This window comes from Alosa sapidissima, chromosome 15, assembly GCF_018492685.1.
Source record: "Alosa sapidissima isolate fAloSap1 chromosome 15, fAloSap1.pri, whole genome shotgun sequence".
Lineage (NCBI taxonomy): Eukaryota > Metazoa > Chordata > Actinopteri > Clupeiformes > Clupeidae > Alosa > Alosa sapidissima.
Window position 1 is genome coordinate 4,458,535 of NC_055971.1, and position 20,520 is coordinate 4,479,054.

General features: G+C 42.3%; 1 protein-coding gene across 5 annotated transcripts in view; it reads left to right on the forward strand.

The window, feature by feature from the left end:
* Positions 1 to 460: 460 nt before the first annotated feature.
* The window catches only part of ksr1b (kinase suppressor of ras 1b), a 38,606-nt gene continuing 18,546 nt past the window's right edge, over positions 461 to 20,520 (forward strand). For 2 of the 5 annotated variants that reach the window (XM_042063752.1, XM_042063753.1), the window contains exons 1-2: positions 461 to 929; positions 9,702 to 9,842. In XM_042063752.1, the coding sequence (XP_041919686.1) occupies positions 732 to 929; positions 9,702 to 9,842 (339 nt within the window). In that variant the 5' untranslated portion in view covers positions 461 to 731. Of the gene's footprint in view, positions 930 to 9,701; positions 9,843 to 11,257; positions 11,515 to 14,810; positions 14,973 to 20,520 lie in introns of those variants that run through there. The other 3 variants (XM_042063755.1, XM_042063754.1, XM_042063756.1) reach the window with 3 other exon arrangements.

The window sequence follows — 20,520 nt, forward strand, 5'->3', positions numbered from 1 at the left end:
AGTCTGACACAAGTGTGGTTTCCCAGCTCTAATCTTTCTGAGTGGGCTGGCTCTCACAGTGATGACATCATGGGAACATTCAAAGTCAACTAAATCCAGGCACTGTGTGGGGTGGCAAGCTTCCAAATATAGGTGAGGACCCACATAAAAAACACAAAACTTACAGGGTATTTGCTAATACCAACAAAAATCGATGTATGATAGACACCTGCAAATATATTTTTAAGTTTTATAATCCTGAGTGGCTATTTTTATTCTCCACAGCATTTGGCATGAAAAGTACACTTACAGTACCACAGGGTTGCTATAAAGCTAAATAAACGTGCATCATGAGTTAATGGCCAAAAGAGAACAGGATAGCGCACAAGGAAAGGAACAAAAAAACTTCATTTCCTATAATGCATAGCGTGAAGATGGTGCTTCCAACAGCTGACAAACAGTCAAGCCCCATGCAAACGCTTCTAAGGAAGGGAGGGGATCTTATGAAGCCCAGACTGTGACAACGCGACCTAGCTGTTGTCAACACATAGGCTATTGAAGGCTATAGTCTATAGCATGGTGACTCTGAGATCTCCATCAATACTTAGATACAAAACCCGCAGCCGTTATTTTTACAGCGTTTGGCTGATAAGTTAAACTTTGTGTACATCTTTAGAACTGCAACATGTGTTTGCAATAGAGATCCTATCCAGCCTGTCTGCCTGCCTGCCACGCCGTGCCAGTGCCGAGGAATGGACAGCGTGCTTGGCACAGGTGAAAGTGATGGTCAGTCGGAGCGAGATAACGGCAGCAGTGCATCGATGGCCGCACTACAGCAGTGCAAACTCATCCAGAACATGATCGAAATCTCCATCTATAGTTTACAAGGACTCAGGACGAAATGCGCCGCGTCTAACGACCTCACACAACAAGAGATACGCACTTTAGAGGTAAGCGACCAACTTTCCACAGAAAACTACGCATAACGGATCATGCAACAGCCTAGTTGAGTTGAGTTGCGTGATGGCACAGGGCATGTATTCCATCGTCATCATTGTGCTTTTATCCAAATTGATGACTAGACAACAGTAATGGCTGTGAAACTGTCAAACGAACTTGACCTCCTTATTACGAGTTGCAATGGAGATGTGGAACGGTGAAGTCACTAAGCAAGCAACCTATCTATTGTTTTTGGACAGTCTTGAGAGGCGTCACGCAACATAGCCTCCTTTGGATAGGAATCGTCAAGACTTCCTGGTTCAGGCATCAGCATTAATGTAGGCTAAGTCACAACATGATAAAGAACAGTAGGACTAGTGTAGTAATCTTGTTGTAGTATAAATCTTATAACAAATTTGCCTGACATGACATCAATCACTTCAGATGTTAAGAAGTGTGGCAACATTCAGATCACAGATCATTTTGAACGAATAGTAAGTAGCTTAGTATGTAGTAAAGTAGTTAAGACATGTGTTTTTGTAGCCTACTGACAAACATGTAAGGATATGCCTAACTGCATGTGGAATCATGAATCAATATAACAAAATTAAACAGGAACTCAGATGTCAAGGGCTATGTCTTTCTTAGGCCTAGTGGACAAATAAATTGAGAATGTAGCAGTGAAAATCCCAGAATTCTGCTGTCAGTTTTACATCAAACTAAAAATAGAACAGTCTTGCTTTACAAGATTTTTCAAGGTTGCAACTACTGGGGTGAATATAAACACTTGTGAATGTATATTTTTGGGTTAGTGTATTTATACTGAAGGGCCACACCTCTGACCAGCTCCTTATATCTTGTCTGAGATATCATTGGAGAGGACAGATTGCATACTTGAAATATGCTTCATGCTTCATGACCAGTTAGATGCTGACAGGAAACAGGAAGTTGAAGGGCGGTGCCTTTCCATGCAGAAAAAAAATCATTTTGTAGGGCACTAATGTATTTTCTTTCTTTGTCTTTTACGTGGATCACCACTATCAGAATCACAACTCTTTACAAGGTTCCACTGATGCTATCATAACAGTACTGTAATTAATATGCAGTGTTGCACATCTACCATAGGGCCTGGTTCCTACCAGTTGAGTTGCAGGGGGATTTTAGGCCTGTTATAAGCTCAAAGCTATAGCATCTTCTGCCCCTCCCACTTGCCCTAGCCTACCTCCTCCTACCAACACATTTTCATAACTGCCTGCTTAATAAGACAATGAAATGACACATCACTGCAAAGTGAAATTGGGGATCCGATGCAGGGGCATCTCAAGTTTAATATCTACCACTGAGTCTCTAAAAATCCTGGAATTAAACATAGAAAAGATTCATCTGACCAAGCTGGTACTGAATATCACTAACTTGGTAAGAAAAATGCAAACACAAGCAATTAAAAGGAATTGTGCTAACTGATACACAACACGTCTGTTTGAGTCAAAATCATCAAACAAGCAAAAGAATTTAAGAGAAACCAAACTATCAGTCAAATGAATAAACATCTGTCTCACCACACAAAGCAGAGGCCAATTCTAACCAAAAACAGGTTTAGTGACCACAACCTTTCAGTGGGAACAGGTAGACATAAATCCCTGGTATTCAAAAGAGAGAACGACATGTGGCACTGGCAGACAGGGAAGGCTGAGACAGAGAAGCCCTTTCTTCTTCACAGAAAAAAGAAATAAGACAAACCTTTCCTGTCATTTTAAAACCATTTCTCCAATTTTAACCACCTTGACTAATAAGATAAACAACTATACCTTTAGGAGAGGGACATTCAGCTGCTTTCACGGCACTTATCTAAATGTGTCATAACACACAGATATACACTGACTGGCCACTTTATTAGGTACACGTTGCTAGTATTGGGTTGGACCTAGAACCAGACTGATAAATCGATGTGCCGATATTGTGCGCCGATATTAGCTATTTGCCGATATATTGGTATCAACGTTTATGACGGCATTAATGCCAGCATTAAAGCTTGTGAATTCCTTGAAGTAGTTATTGTGGCGGTGGTGGTCATCAAAGAACAAAGACCTGAAACTACTCACAATAGTTATTTCATAATATACATCCCACCTTGATCAGAACTTTACAATATGCAAAATATTAGAGAAAATGTTAACATTGTTTTAATTAAAAATGACTGTCGGTCGGTTATCGTTTTTTGAAATCCTCAAATATCGAAATCGGTAGGCTATCGGTCCTTAATATACCATAGAGCTTTACCCTTTTCACGTCAGAACTCTGTTAATTCTTCGTGACATAGATTCAACAAGGTGCTGCAAACATTCCTCAGAGATTTTGGTCCATATTGACATGATAGCATCGTGCAGTTGCTGCAGATTTGACAGCAACACATCATCTATGATACAAATCTCCCATTCCACCACATCCCAAAGGTGCTCTATTGGATTGAGATCTGGTGACTGGAGGCCATTTGAGTACAGTGAACTCTTTGTTATGTTCAAGAAACCAGTTTTGGATATTCAAGCTTTGTGAAATGTCACGTTATCCTGCTGGAATTATCCATTGAGAAGTCTCTATGCCTGATCCAGAGGTGTTTGGGCCAATCAAATTGTCTGGGTGGGCTTTATACAATGATGGACAGATGAGCAACGGTAATGTATTCATCCACGTCACCTTAGCATGCTTGAATTGAATTTGTTTACAATAAAAAGGCTGATTCTGCTATCGCGTTGGTTGTACAAGAATTAATTGCACAATCCAAGGTCCATCCAATTGCGTGCAAAGGCATTTTTGTCCCCATATCGGTTGAAACACGCTCCATAATCAAGTCCCAATGGCATGTTACCAGACTCACATTCTGGCTATGCCAGGCTACTGGTCTCTGGTATCAACATGGCATGTTATTGCAGAGAACTGGCTTGGCATGGCAGAGAACTGATGCTCATTGGATATTCTTTTTCCTTTTTTGGACCGTACTCCGTAAACTCAACAACCACGCCACGTTCAAAGTCACTTAAATCACGTTTTTTCCACATTCTGATGCTTGGTTTCAACTTCAGCAGATCATCTTGACCAGGACAACATGCTTTAATGCATTGAGTTGCTGCCATGCGATTGGCTGAATGAATGTCCGTGTTAATGAGCAGTGGACCATGTGTACCTAATAAACATAATAGAAGTAGCTTTTTTTGGTATTATCTATTTTTTATGTTCATTGTAGTCTACACGTTGACACTTGTTATACTTTGTATTCCTTATGATTGCTTTGGAAATACAAGTGTCCTATTTTTCATACGAAAGAATAAAGCATATTTAATTTAAGTGATTTGGGGGGGCTGCGATACAGATATTGAGAGAGGAGAGTATAAGACAGAGATGGGGAGAAAGACATGCAGACAGACGGACAGAAAGTGTTGAGAAAGAGAGATGCATGGAAAATACTCCTCAGTCTCAGTGAGCGCCTCTCCCAGGCCTCTGGTCAAGCGGAGAGCCATCACTCAACGCCAGACAAAAGACATGGGCAGAGTGGCGGCAGCCAGGCCCTCCTCCTTTTCCCCATGGTTCTGTTTCCCCTGCTATCGTCCTTCCCTCACAATGGAGGCGCAAGGCAGTTGGCCAGGCCTCAAATTCATTGGCGGCGGGGTAGGGTTACACTTGTGGCCCTCCAGAGCAGCAGCCCTAATGAGGCCTGTGTCTGCCACAGATATGGGACATGACATCAGTGATGCACAGGAGCTCTCTCTAATGATGACCCGCCGCTCTAAATATAGTCCAAATTAATTTGGTTAAGTGTCCACTATGTCAGCAGACCCAACATGGATGTAAGATGCCAGCAGAGGCTTACGATTGGAATTGAAATCAGACAGGAAGTAAAAATTGGAATATTACATCAACGTAACAGGTTATTTTTGGTCAGACAGTGTAACAACAGTTTCAGCAGTTGGTGTAAAGTGGATTTTCTGCTGTTTTAGAAATTTAGTGATGGATTTGGTTGTCTCTGCAATAAATGCAAAAAATGTATCCGTGAATCTAGCCTGGCTTGGTTTAGTTAAGGATTTACACAAACTCAAGCCATTACTTGTTTGACAAGGATGCTACACATGAATAAACATTAAACATGCACAATATTTTATTGCATCACTATCCCATCCTGTATTGCTACATCAACAGAAAGTATCTGTTCTATTTTTTGGCAATCTTCCAGTCTCAAAGAAAACTGGTCCCTTCAATAATAGTGTAAGAGAATATCCTGCAGAGTATTGAACACAGTCATGCCTCTTCTACAGTTGATCACTGAGGTGCCCTTTAGAAAGGGGCCAACAGTTTCATACATTCAACACCTCTTTATTTTCCACCTCTTATCCTCTTTCATTGACATATGTCTGGCAAAATATGTCCTTACAGTGGACAAAATATGGCATAATACAGTATATTTTTGTTTGTGTAGTCAAAACAAGATCAAGAGTACACAGTTTGTGAAAAACCCTTGTCAGAAAGGCAGTATGGATCCAAGGTGAAGGCGAGTTGTGTTGTTGGTAGTTTTGTGTGATAGCGAATGATTGGGGATGAATGGGAAATAAGTGAGGTAAATAAATGTAGTTATACGTTTTCACAATGTGGTTGTTTCACAGATGGGAATGTTTCGACACATTGCTTGTGAATGAAACGCCATTGCAAAATACTGTGGAGCCATGAAGCAGCAGCCTATCAAAACCCAGTAGATGTCATCTGCTGTGCTGTGAATTTACTCAGTTAAACCGTAGTGTTTTTCAGTTTTCATCTTAATTTAACTTCTTTTTGCTATTTAAACAAGGTGTCATGGATAGAGGAAGAACGAGGGGAGGATTTTCCAACTGTGCGTAGACACTCCTCAGTCCTCTCTTGGCATCTTTACTTGCTAAAACTATGTTGTACAACAGTGAAGATGAGGTTGATGAATTTACAGTTTTGTGTGACAAATAACACGTACTGAAGAGAATGTCAGCTGCTGCCCTTTAGGCTAAAGTACAGTGGGACAGTGAAAAGCACTTCTCTGTCTTTGTGAAGGGGGCCTAAAGAGGGCATTGGCTTGAGAAATGACCGAGCTAAACAAAAAGAAATATCCGTAAGGTTGTTCTCTGAAGAGAGTATACCGCAGCTTTGTACACACACACACACACACACACACACACACACACACACTGATCCCTTCTCTTTTGAGCCTTTGAGGCGATGCCAGTTGTAGTGCCCCTCTTTTTCTTTCCTTCCTCCTCCACGCTGTCACTGGCACTGAGAGCAAGGCAAGAAGTTCCCTTTTTGTCCGATTGCTTTTTAAATGAAGGGAAAAGACTGTTCCAGTAGAGCTGGAGTGAAGCCCCCTAACCCTCCCTCCCTGCCCTGCCATCCTGCTGCTGTGAGCGCACAGAGTGGTAACTGAGATGAGGAGCGATGCTCGAGCGCGATAAGGCACAGAATCCGTGAGAGTGCTCCAGACGAATGGAGCCAGGCCTCGTCTGGCGGCAAACCAACCCCTGCATGTTATTAAGTCTGTTTGACCACACGCACTTGCTGTTCATTAAGTCTCTCCAGGTGTGTGTGTGTGTGTGTGTGTGTGTTTTCAGGGCTTTCATGTTTGACCAGTTTTCAGTAATCTGTCACTGTCCTATTTAGTCCCATTGGGGATATTATTTGCATGTACGTATAAGGATGTGGAAATGCATATGTTTTACACTCTCAGAGATGCATCTCTTAATCATGAGAATTATATTTCTTAATAATGACACAATGGTGGCGAAGAGGAACACACATGACTCAAAGTTCGAAACAACAGCTAAACACATAAAAGTAAAATAAAACTCTGATATCTAACCACTTGTTATTAATCTTATATTATGATTAAAAATATAGTTGGTATTGCTTTTAGTATACAGACTTACCTAGTGCTTTCTCGTAAGATTGCTTTGACTTGGTTTAATAAGAGTTTGATTTATTTTAAGATGTCTTATCAAGACAAATTTGCTAAACACACTGGCAGCCAAATTTGCTTGTTTTTTAGACAAATTTGGTTAATGCACATAGAAAGCGCTAGGTTTGTGTTGTCATACTAAAAACAATACCAACTGGATTTGTTTTTATTTGGATGTTTCCATGGAAAAGAGTAGAAGGAGTGGGCAGCTTTTACTGGAGGAAAATGTCCTTCTCTTCTTCCCATGGTAGGTGCCCCGTGGGAATCTGATATTGATCATTAGAGACACACCACCCAAACAGACGCTGTGCCAGACAGACACCCTGCCCAGTCCAGCGACTACAATGGGCTGGCATTTATTTGGCAGGGGATGAGATGATGTCAGTTTTCGGTCAGATGTCTGTCAGTGGACTGGATGAGGTGCAGCCACAGGGGATCATGTTTTTCCTAATGACGTCTCCTTCTTATAGAGGTGTTTACTGAGAGACTGTATTGAGCTCCGTTACTAATATCTTAGTGTAGAATTCTAATGTAGTGGAACAGAAAGCATCTCAGAAGGTCAAGTGGAAGTGTAGTGGGAGTCTTGTTGAAGTGAGTGGTCAGAACAGAAGATGGAGCCTCTCTGAACCCATCGTGTGTGTGTGTGTGTGCGCGCTCGTCTGGATGTGTGTGTGTGTCTGTATATGCGTGTGTGTGTGCACTCTGGGCCTCCCAGCAGTCCTTCCAATGTCACTCGGTCGTCATGACAGTGACACAGATGCCCCCATGAGAATGCTAGCGAAATTGCTATCATCAGAGCTATTTGCGGACGGGGCCACTGCACTGGAGGGATGAACACTCTGCATCTTTTTCTCTCCTTTCACCTCTTCTTCTCAATTATCTTCTTGCCAGAGACGTCCATTTTGGCAGTGCTTTGTCTTGCAGAGATGTGCATCTAGCCTATGTAGAGGTGTGGTGTAAGCACTCACACACCACTTGACAATTTGGCTCTCACACCCGTCTTGAGCCTCTTCAAGGTGTTGTAAGCCTTATGCAGTGAAACCCAGATGAAGGAAGGGGCCTGGGGCTTCATCACAGAAAAAAATCCTAACTGCTTGTCCTATCTTAACTTAAGCTTCAAAGATGGGAAGAATCCTATCTCCCTATTACAAAAGCAGTTCCTAAACTCATGGCTGTGTCTTCTCTTATCTCAGACCTCTTATCTTTTCTTAACTTAAGAAATCCTATAACTTTGAATTCGATTTTCTCGATTTTGATTTTTAACTGGTCTGAAATGTGCATGTGGACAGTTCTTTAGGTTTATAATGGCATAGTATTAGTATAGTTAGTGAATCACTCTTGCTCTATTGTGGTTAAGTTTTCTTGGTGCTAATGTTTAGGGCTTATTTTGCCACTACATTGATTAATATTAATGTTTCCTTGGGCTTTCTATAAAGTGAGCAGGTTTCGTACTCTAGCGGGGTCCTTTGAAGAGTTAATACCTCCTCTATCAACATTTAAGTCTTAAGCTGGGTCTGTGTGGGGGACTTTTCTCTCATTCCTATCTTTAGCGTTTATCGCGGGGAGCTACTTTCTGTCTGTCTGTCTGTCTGTCTTTCTATCTCTATCTATCTCTCTCTCTCTCTCTCTCTCTCTCTGTGTGTAGTCTTCTCATCATAAGTAAAAAGGCCTTCTAGAAAGTCTAAGCTGGGTTTGTGTGGGGGACTTTTCTCTCATTCCTATCTTTAGCGTTTATCGCGGGGAGCTACTTTTCTGATGTGTGCTTATGTTTTCTGATGTGTGCTTATGTTTGATAGCGGTCTTGACACTAACAAGGTCCTGTCCTTTCTCTCTGGCTAGCAGACTCATACAGTCTCTAAATATGTCTAAACAGTGGTGTAGTCTACGTGATACACAGGACTATGCAATATACCCATTTAAAAAGCATCGTCATCTCAGTATACCCACTTAAAATAGGCAAGGATACATATTAACTTTTGGGGTTGATCACAGTATAGCCACTACAGCTAACTAGACTACACCACTGTGTCTAAATATGTAAGTCTATGCCTCTCTGTCTTTTGGCTTCACAATTATTGTAAGAATTTTAGGCCTTGAACGGGTCTTTTGAGAGGGCTTACTTATCGACCCCCTCTGTTCTCATACCTCAATGTATCACACTTTCTTTGTATGGCTGTGTAGCCCACGGCCCTTGACACACACACACACACACACACACCACAACCACAAAGGCTGTGCAAGTGCAGCCTGATGCTTCAGCGTCAGCCCACCTTTTCAACAGAAGCCTTGACATTCGGGGATTTCCTCAGTACACTAAGGCTCTTTGGCAAATTTGCATTCGATGTGCACAAGCATGACATACCTCTGATTCAGTAATAGGGTCCAAAATGAAATGTACAAATATGCTCAATTTTTACCTGTATTAGTTTATTAGTCAATCAGTTGTATGGATCTTTTATCAGTTTCATATTTCAGTCAAGGAACTTTTTGTAATATCTATGTCTCCGTGATGCAGGGTTAGCATCTCTCCAGCTTGCTTTTCTTTGAGCACATTAGCAACTTCTACACAAATACCAGAAAACTTTAAGTAGCACAGGGGTGTATACACTGTATTTACATAAGGAATGTAAATAAGCTTATTCTCTTTTACTGACTTTTTGGGATATCTTAGCCCCCCCCCCCCCTTCCTTGATCCTAAAGGCATCATGTCTTTTTTTTTTTTTTTCTTACTTCAAAAAGTAAAGCCTGTCATGTACTGCACCTGCTAGTGTGTTTGCTATTGCTTCTGCTCATGTTTGTGTGGTGCTGCCATCCGCAGGTGAAGCTGGTGAACTACATCAGCAGGCAGCTCCAATGCAAGCAGCGCGTTCCAGAGAGCGAGAGGAGCCCAGCGCTGGACAGCTACCCGCACCTGGGGGACTGGCTTCGCACCATCAACCTGAAACCAGAGATCATTGAGGTGCGGCATATTGTGTGTGTCTTTGTGTGCCATATTGTGTGTGTTGTGACAGTGAGTTGGAATATCTGTCTGTCTGTCTGTCTGTCTGTCTTTCTTTCTTTCTCTCTCTCTCTATCTATCTCTCTCTCTCTCTCTGTGTAGTCTTCTCATCAGAAGTAAAAAGGCCTTCTAGGGATGTCACGGCAGAGAGATACCCAAATGAAATATGATCTGTGAACAGCCATATGTTACCTTAACGCTTGGCAGCGCTCCCTGGGCTGATGGCTACCTTAGATCTGGGATCAGCTGGAAGAGCTTTAATTTACTTAAGTAATTGCTTGCAACTGGAAGACAGTGGCGTCTGCTTCAGGTCTCAGATGGAGATAACCCAGGAACCACAGCGTAAGGCAGAATTGTATTATGTTCCGTCACTGGTATAATTTATGCAGTAGATGTATTAAGGTGTTTAACCTGTCAGACATTACTAGAACAAGCATGTTTCAGTGTTGAGGTTTGAGTGAAAGTTACAAAATATTCTCTTGCAAATTAGTATCAAGACTCACTTCAGCATAGCAAATATTCTAATTTTCCTCCTGAGGGAAATTGTGAAGAAAGTATGTGAATTAAGAATGGTTTGGTCAATTACTCCTACAATTCCCACTTCTACTCCAAATGAAATAATTGTCCTGCTTGATGTTGACTTTGTGTTTGTGATGATCTCCATTGTTGTTCATGATGCTAAATGGCATGGAACTACCTTATGATCAATGCCTCTATATATATAAAAAAAATGTATCTGGTTTGCGTGTTCATGAATCTACCGTAGTGGTATATCGGCCACAGTGTCTGCAACCAGATACTTCTTAAAGGCCTTTCCCTGTAATTAACTTAATGACCAAAGATACTGTGTCCTCACATGTGGCCAGTGACTACCACTGCCATTGAAGTCATTCCTTGTGTTCCTGCATGTTGACAGTAACAACAGTAGACGTGAGAGAGAAACAAAGAGGGAGGGAGAGACGGAGCACAGAGCAAATGAGAGAAGGAGGTATGGTGAGATAAACAGAGTGAGAGAGAGAGGAGGAGGAGTGAGAGTCAGACATGAATATGCCTTCGTGAGCCGCATAGTCAGATGCAGGTTAGTATATTGAGGTTCAGTGGGAGACTCTGCCTGAGTCACATTCCAGCCACACACCCGATACAGCACTCTAATCCAAGGGAATGTGCTGCGTCAGTCTCTCTGTTTCTGTCTCTTGCTCACACACACACACACAAACAGACACACAAACACACACACACACACACACACACACACACACACACACACACACACACACACTCCTCCTCTCCCTCTATTTTTACATCACAGGGGGCGGGCTGTCGCCTCCCCCCGGCTGTCACGCAGTCTCCCCCTCTGACTGGGCAGAACAGGAGCAGAAGTTCCCCTGCTCCGCTGTTTAGTACTCGCCTGAGCCAATCTGATGCTCCGCAACGTCTCATGAAGGGGTTGAAAGAAAAGGAATAGGAAGAGAGAAACTGACAGAGACAGAGAGTGGGAGAGCGGGATAGAGAGAGAGAGAGAGAGAGAGAGAGACTGGAAAGAGAAGGGAGGCTCCCAGTCCACGCTGTTGACTTGGCTGACACATGGGTGTGTGTCTCTTTATGAGTGTTGTGTACATCGGACCCTCCTGAGGTATGTGTGTGTGTGTGTGTGTGTGTGTGTGCTCGTTGCTGTTCGTTCCTGTTGCTTGTGGAAATTGATGTGTGGTGTTTGTCCTGAACCTGGAGTCCCATGCATCCCATTCTAAAAATGGCAAAAACTTCAGTCCTTAAACACAGGAATTGTAAAATGTATCTGTAGTAGAAATAATAGTGATTGTCTCAAGAAAGTCATATGACTGTGTGAATGACTATTTTCAACTGTGGTTTGCCTAAACATTTGCCTCACCATCATCAAAGAAAGGATTTTCCTATATATACATATGTATAAACCATTTACATAAACAATGGTGCTTTTCTTAAGAGCTTTTAGCTAACAGAAGCTATTGATTTGCTGTGGTGCCTCTGCCTCTGTGACTCCCATGGCTGGAATGCACAGGGCTAGAGCCTGCAGGACATTTGGCACCAATGGCTGTCTGTTCTGGTTAGAGAAGATTTGCCACCAAATAATGAAGTTAGCTGCCTCCCTCATTCCCAGGCAGCACAAACCAAACCTTCATCAGAAGATGTGAAATATGGCCACAAGCGTCACCCCCACCCCACCCCACACCACCTCACCTCTCCTCTGTTACTGTTTATACATGATGTGGACAGGAATCTCCCTCTGGGCAGGCAAGATTGGGCTAGCCTATGACAGGGATTTGCATCATCGAATTTGCATCATTGCAGCCTTCCAACAGTCAAGTTCTTGGGTGTGCGTTTGTGTGTACCCACAGGTGTGAACATATTGAGGTGTTTTTGGTCACACATGATTTAGATCTGAAGATTATTTGTGTTACTCGTTTGGAAGAAGTGTAGGAAGCATATTGTGAATCATAAAATCTTGTCTAAATTAGGGCTTTGACTCCGAACTTCGTTATTCGAATATAATTCGATTATTTAAAAATTAAAGATATTCGAACGAATTTTAGGGATCTCTTAATATTCAAACCTGTAGCCTATGGAGATAATTTATATAAATGTATTTGGTTGTAAACGTTGTTTTCAATTCAGATTCCGAGGTTTTTTTCACGCCTGGTAAAGTAAAATCGTGAGCTCATTAGCAAGGCTATTATTAGTCATCTGGGCTCCTGTAGGTGACGTTAGCATCCTGGCTGGTTCGCGCTCGTAGTCTATTGACAGATACACTGCCCTCTGGTGGACAGAACATATAGAACTTAAGTTTGATACCAATATCGGTCTTACTGAAGACATTTAATGGTTAAAATATTATTAATACATATTCGAATATATTCGAATTTTTATATTAATAAACAAACGAACTTCGAATATGATTTTTGGGCAAAAGTCAAAGCCCTAGTCTAAATCTTCCATTGGGTTAGACATGTATTTGTACACATATATGTATCCGTAAGCTGGTGAGTGGAGCATAAAGGCCTACACCTTTAGGGGTCTACACATCGGTGGTGGTCAGTAAAGTTCCCCTTTCACTGTTATTTTTGTTGTTGTATAACTTTTCTTGATCATCCTCATAACCAGTCATGTATTAAATAATCCATATTTGGCTTAGTGGTGCAGTTGTCCCCCTTTGAAACAGGCCTATGTAAGGAACTGTTGTCATGAAGTCACTTTACAAGGTGACTGAGCAAGTTGAATATTGGACGGTATTGACTAATCTAAATTCGGTGTGTGTTCCTTCATCCCCTCCCACCTGAACCTCCCAACGTCATTTAAAACCTTGGTTCTCCAAAGCAACGAGTGAGACACTGCTCATACACTAAAAATGGGGAAAAGCTATATATATGGGGAAAGCTTTCCAGCGACTGTGTGTGTGGGGGGGGAGGGGGGGCATAACTCCACCCTCATCAAGAGCTATTGATGATCACCCATTGCTCATCATTATCCCAGTAAGTAGCTTTCAGAATGAGCCAACAAATCAGACAGATTCAAATGACACAGCTAATGTATAAGAATAGAAATAAGTGGTGACAGGGTTTATGTAGGCAGACTGGTTTTCAGGCTTAAATAGAGATGTCTTTAACCAGACATGCAAGAGTGTGATAGCACTTGTATTGTACCTACACTGTAGTGCCACTCCTCCCAGGACCTGTAATTATGCACATCCCCATGGGAACCTTGCTAGAAACAGAATTCTGAGAACTAGGGTTTTCCCAGGTTGAGGAAGCACTGATGGTAAATCCAGTTGTGAAGTCATCTGAGAGCAGGAAAGAAGTGTTGCATGACCTGACTGGTACAAGACTTTACTGTATACTCCTATATACTATGTTTTTATAAGCTTTTTGAACTGGAAGATGAAGGCTCTTTTGTATGCCACAACAACCTACCCTTTTTTTGTAACACATGACCAGCTCGGCACAGCACATATGAAGGACATGGTTAATCTACCCAAAGTGGCCCTGGAAGTAACATAACAAGGGGCCTGATAAGATTCATTTAATCAGGAGCTGCCATTGCTTTTTTTTTTTTTTAAATGTTGCCACTGTTTAGTACAGAGTTCAGTACAGAGTCTCAGTATCAGTGTGTTTTACAGCAGGGAACCAGTGTGGGTCTAATGTTGTTGGTATACACAGACATACACAGATTCCAGACATATCGCTAGTGACCGTTGACACTTTGATAGCAATTGTACTTTCCAAAGTTTGTATTGTACATATTTACAGCCATTATGATTTTGAAATGTACCATATTGTATTGTATATCATATACTGTGATAATGATTGTATTTCATAAGAACCTTTCTGATATTAGATATAAATGCTGCCACTGAACATTATACAAAGATTAAGATTATATGGTATCATAATCGATCGTAATTGCTTTGTCAATATTTTTTCTCAGAATATTAAGATGAATTTTAGTCATATCACCCATCCTTACTTAGAAAACTATTTCACCAGAGAGGTGTTGACCTGACCATTTAGGATTAGTTTTGTACCATTAGTAGCCTGTAAAGGGTGGCAAGAAGCATCTTGTCAAAAACCAAGAGCTACCTGTTTCACAAGAGAGGTGAGATAGCCAAGAGGCATACAGTATGATGTCACTGAAACTTGGGAGGGAGACGTTTCCCAGATCTGTAAGTATTTATTTTGCATTGGGGAGGGGTGTATGTTTGTGAAACACTGGCCCAGTGGGGTCGGGGGCGGGAGTAGGGGCAATCACGGTTGTTTAGATACCACTGTGGCATGTCAGCAAGAACACATTGGTTGCCTGGCAGAAGCCTGAAAAAAAGAAAAAGACTGTGCAAGAGACAGGAAGGGAGACCAAGGGAGGGTGTTGTGCTGAAGAAGGGGTGGAGAGAGGGAATGAGAGAGAGAGAGAGAAAGAAAGAGAGAGAGAAAGGGAAAAGGGCTGAGTTGCAGAGCTCGGCTAACATAGCGTGACTGAAGTTGAGTGAGGTGGTGTAGTCGCTGGCTGCCGTTTCTGGATTATGAAAGACGGAGATACAACACTTCTGTTCTAAACCCTGTAATGGTATTGTGTGTTTTAAATAACTTTATTACTATAGAATAAACGTTGAAATACATCTGAACTAGTCCTGAAGCCTTTTTCTGTATCTAGCTATCACTTTTCTCATGTTTATGGCAAGTGAATTGTAATCTTGGGTCAGTAGACAAAATCCTCTTCATCTGTAAACATTGACTTGTTTATGAACAAGTTGTTGAAATGTCTTCTCATATATACTCTCAAAATGAGGCTTGGTGAGAAGACCTCTACTGAGTTTTGAACTAGTGTGACACATGTCCTCCTTGGAGCTGCTGCTGCTGCGGTGGCTGTGTCTGTGTTCCTCTTGGGCTAAATGCACGTCCACACTTAGATAGATTTGATGTCTGTTAGTGTGCAGTATGTCCAAACTCTTAGTCTTCTGCTAGTCGTGTTAGCCTGTGTTCTTTCTCCATATGTGTCCCCGTGTCTCTTGCTGTCAGCGGAGTTTCACATGGACCTCTGTACCTAGCTGCATACAGGGAGGGTCCAGACACCTGGATTCTTGTTTGTTTAATGATTTGTGAAGGGTGCTGTCTTGGGCGTGTTGGTGTTGTTATGAGTGGTAGTGAGGATACAGTCTTGTTCCGTGTCTTGGGTGAGAATATGTGTTTGTGTGTGGAGAAGGGGTAGATACTTTGTTGTGTTTATTTGAGGGAGTATGTGTGGTTGGTGGATCCATGACATTGTTTATCTCCTTGTGAGCCACACTTCCCTCTCTTCTGTGAAACATCAGGCCTAAACACAGCTAGTGTGGACATGTCCAGACCCTACCCTGGTATGAGCATGCATCAACCTCTTTTAAGGCTTTGTGGCTTCGTGGCATAGCTTGGCTTCTGTGCAATATTATTTTGCAATGATACACATTCTACACGCAGAACTGCACACTCATTTTAACGCATAGTGTAATGATGGATTTGGATGGCATGCCTACATAAACAGATAAGTGCAGATATTGATACCAAGGAGCCATATTGTTTTCATCTGTGCTTTTAGGAGTTTGCTTTGACTAAATCTGTGATAATGTAGATCAGTAGATAATGCCTTGTGTAGAAATAGGTCAGGTTTGATGTCATCTATCAAACCAAAACAACTGTGCACGGCTGTTTAACAGATGATGTCACCAAGTGTATGAGCTGGCAACCACCTTAAGATCAAGTGCTCTTTACTCATCTCAGCAACCAGCAGCATCATAGTTTCTATATGAGTCGTAGTGGAGGGACCCTATGGCTTGTGTGGGCAGTAGGGTAGGCTGGAGCCGTCTCCCTGGCCGGAATACATCTGACGCCCTCCAGCCATCTCTCCCGGACGGGCTCCATTAACTTTCAGAACTCACTGCTTGATGGATGGATGTGGTTATGGAACATGCTGTACTGATAAATATTGATTATTAGTTGACCCCAAAACGGCTGTTGGCTTCATTACAATGTGTCACCAATGTGTATATTGGAGAAGTTTATCTCATTTTGTATGCTCTCACAGGTCCCAGTGTTTGACCGGGGAACAGACAGAGGCTAGTAGCAGTTAGAACTGCTGACCAGTGCTTTGCTCGGACTGTAGCCGTGGCTCTTCAGTGTATATTCTATGCAGTGGGGTGTTCTGTTTCTCTGTGATCTCGGTGATGGTCTTTTTCCCTCCCATGCAGGCTTGAGTCAATAAGATAACAACTAGGCTACTACTACCTGTGCAGCGCTGCAAATGCACAAATACTGGCCAAACTGCTTTATTTCTGGCAAGCAAACAAAGGGGCCTGGAAATAGCCACGGCTAAAAATAGGAGCTGTTGTCACCAGCTGGTGCAGCTCTGAACCCCCACGTGAGCAAGACAAAAGGTGCCCAGCTGAAGAGGCAGGTTAATTGCTTTGTCAGACACACCCTCAGGCCAGAGTCTGAATGCCCAAGGGGCTGTGCACACGACGCCGTTTTTTGTGAAACCGGTGAGGTTTTGTTAATGGTTACGCCTTGCATGTACACGACGCCGGCAGTTTAGGAGACTGAAACCGACAGCTTTTGAAACTGGCTTCCGAAGTGGGAACTTTTGAAACCGCCGGCTAACTTTCGCCATGTAGACGCCTGTAGGTGCGAAGCCGGCAACTTTATGACGTCATAGCCCCACCTCTCAACTCAGCCACGGCACTCGACCTGACATGTTGCTTGTCAAAACAAACAAAACCATTTATTTATCATATTAAAATGTTTTTCTTTCCCCTGTCATGATTTATGTGCACAATGTAGCCTATCAGCCTTTAGTGGCTAAGTTAGAAGCACACGTTAGCTTAACTTAGTTAAAGGAACCGTATGTAAGAAATGTATTTCAATTAATCATAAAATGGCCCTGATATGTCACTAGACATTAAGAAATCATGTTCATTTAAAATACTTATATCACTGACAACAGTAGTCCGGCCAGGATATTGTCATTTAAAAAGTGAAGTTGCAGCCCTCAACTGATGTTGATGTTGTCATATTGTGTTTTGGCCTGATGCGCCACCCTCCACCTATCTACTAATCACAAAGTCAATAGTGTTTCGGCATCCGGGGTGCCAACAGTCAGAGTGGAGGGGAAGGGGATACACCGCTCTACAGTAATTTGAAAGTGATTGCAGTACCAGTTTTGACCACAATCTTACATATGGTTCCTTTAAACATTAGCTTACTGCATGTTAGTGTTTTCTCCAGTGGTGCTCAGACCTAATGCAATGCGTAGGCTAAGCATTTGAAATTTCACATAGCAGTCACATACCTTGAAAATGAACTTTATTAGTTTAACAGTTGAATTGAAAACCGAATTGTCTGTAGTCTCCCTTATTTCATGCGACTGCTTAACCAGAGCACTTATTAGACATTCTCTGGCTTAACAAACTGTTTCAACAATGTTTTCTTCTACGCGATTCATGCGAAATTATCGTGAAGCTTTGCACAGCGGCGCCATCGACTGGTCTGGCATATGCACTACTCTGTGTGTACACGCGAGGTTTTTTCTTGCCGGAGTCGTTAAAGGTGTGAAAGCGGTAAGAGAAAATCCACCCGGCGGTGTCGTGTAAACGGCCTCTTAATGTGCTAGGTTTTCACGATGGTTCATACAGTGATTTTATTTCTATATCTGTGAGGTGCTTCAGACAAAAGTACAGGTAAAGCCAGGTCCCAATACCATGACCGTGGTGTTGTTGCCACCTTACTGACTGGTGTTACTGGTTAAGTGTAGTGGTATGCTATTGTCAGTGAACTTTTAAAAGCATGTTGCTATATGGGATGAAATGGTACGGTATCCATTCATCCATTTGAATGAATTCTAATCAAAATTGAACACCCTTGTTTACAAAGCCCAATAGCGCTAGCCTGTGAATGACGATTGGTATGGGGGTTACAAGATGAGACATATTACAAGTGTAGCACAGAGATCAGCCTACCGTTGCAGTTTTTCTTTGGCTAAACAGATTTGAAAGAAGATTAGTCTTAGAGCGGGTTGTACACTTATTGATGATCTATCTGTTCTGGATATGAGTGCACGCTAAGCATGGCAGACAACAGATTGACAAATGTTGACTGTTTGTTCCCCTAAAACAAATAAGGCAACAAGACATGGAGTCAGGAAAAGTGTTAATGCTCACATGCCCTGAACCACAAACCTATCGGATGATGGTTAGAAAAAACATAATGGGTACATACTTGTTGCTGTTGCTGATGCAGGCCTATAAATGAGCTCCATGGTGTGGTGGTGCCTGTTGGAGGTCTATAAATAGTTTGCTTTATCACCTTGGGATCTACTGTCTCCCTGTGTCTCCAGCTATATGGTTAGACAGGCAGCATGTTGATTATGCTATGTTGATATGCGCAGGTTACATGGATAAGCACAACACAAATGGGCATACAGTATGTGTATGTGTGTCTGTGTGTGTGGATGCATGTATGTCTACGGTAATTAATTTCATTGTAAATAAGACACATTCTCTGAGCTCATATTACATTTATAGGCCTGGGATGATGCATATCTGAATGATCTCATGATGAATCATAGTGATTTGCACAGTGATTTTGACAACTATGAAATCTAAGCCTTTTCTGAGTACCTCTGCAGCTTTTTAAGGACTTATTTATATGATGATGCATGCATGCGTGTGTAGTGGTATCTGAAAAGTGCTTGAAACTTGACCAAACTTGACATGAATTGAATTCTCCTGACGTAATGCATCCATGGAACACTAATGACTGGAGGGTGACAGTAATCCTCATCCTCAATGGTTACTGAATTGCCCTACTCTTGTTATGGCCAGCCCAGCCCAGCCCAGCCCAGCCCGAAGATCTTACCTAGTGAAAATTAGAACCAGTTACTGGCTTTTCTCACTGAATGAAAAGATCATCTCAAGGGAGAGTCAGTTGCTAGGTAAAGAGTATCTTACCGTAACGTAACGTAACAGTATTATAATGCACTCCCTCTTATGTAAGAATGTGAATGCATCACTGAAATATCACTGAAAGCTAATATTAAAAGAGGATCCAGAATAGCCCGTGCGTCCTTGAAATGCAGACCAAGTCAAGTGAGCTGTGCGCTTTTGGTGGTCATGCGTCACCTGTGGGTTGTGTCCCATATGGTTCCCTCAGGACGTTTTGTGTTGTTGTTCACCTCTCATGTGGCCCTGCCTGTGCTGTTGTTCACCTCTCATGTGGCCCTGCCTGTGCTGTTGTTCACCTCTCATGTGGCCCTGCCTGTGCTGTTGTTCACCTCTTATGTGGCCCTGCCTGTGTTGTTGTTCACCTCTCATGTGGCCCTGCCTGTGTTGTTGTTCACCTCTCATGTGGCCCTGCCTGTGCTGTTGTTCTTGATCATTGGTTCATTAGGAGCAGGTAGCCCATGTGAAGAAGCCTTGACATGCAGCTGCTCCTGCAGCAGAGGGAGAATGAGTCTGAATGGGGGCTCCCTGGCCTGTGGGATTCTCATTCTGTGACTTGGTGTGTTGGTGTGATAACTGCATGGTCTTGATTTAGTTGGACACCGTTGTGGGCATTTGAGGAGAGAGATGGAGAGTGGGTTTGGGAAATGACCTCAAGCTGGACCCAAACCTCATAGGCACTAGACCCGTATGTGGTAGAGGGTGCCGACACCACTGCTGCGCTACAGCTTCCCCCAGTAAAACTGACCTCATATCTGCCTTTGCTGGTCAATTAAATCTAGGTATGACCATTTTTTTTAGATTATTAAGTTGGAATAAAAATAAGTATTATTAGGAATACCATTATGTTTTCATTTAGTTTCAGGGTGCCCAACAGAGCCCAGTATTGCAGAGCAAACACACAGGTAGTGTGCCAAAGAAGGAATGCCCACATTAGCATACAGACATTTGGATCCAAAAACACTGAGAAGTAGTTAAGATTCAGAAGACTCAGGTCACTAAGACCAACAACCAAAAATGACGGTGTTCATCATTTCCACATTACAATGTTTTAGGGTGGGAATGCAAATGCAGAATCACTTATATATATTGCAATTAAATATTGTGGGGCTTGTAAGGGATGCACTAATACCACCAGTCAATGACCCA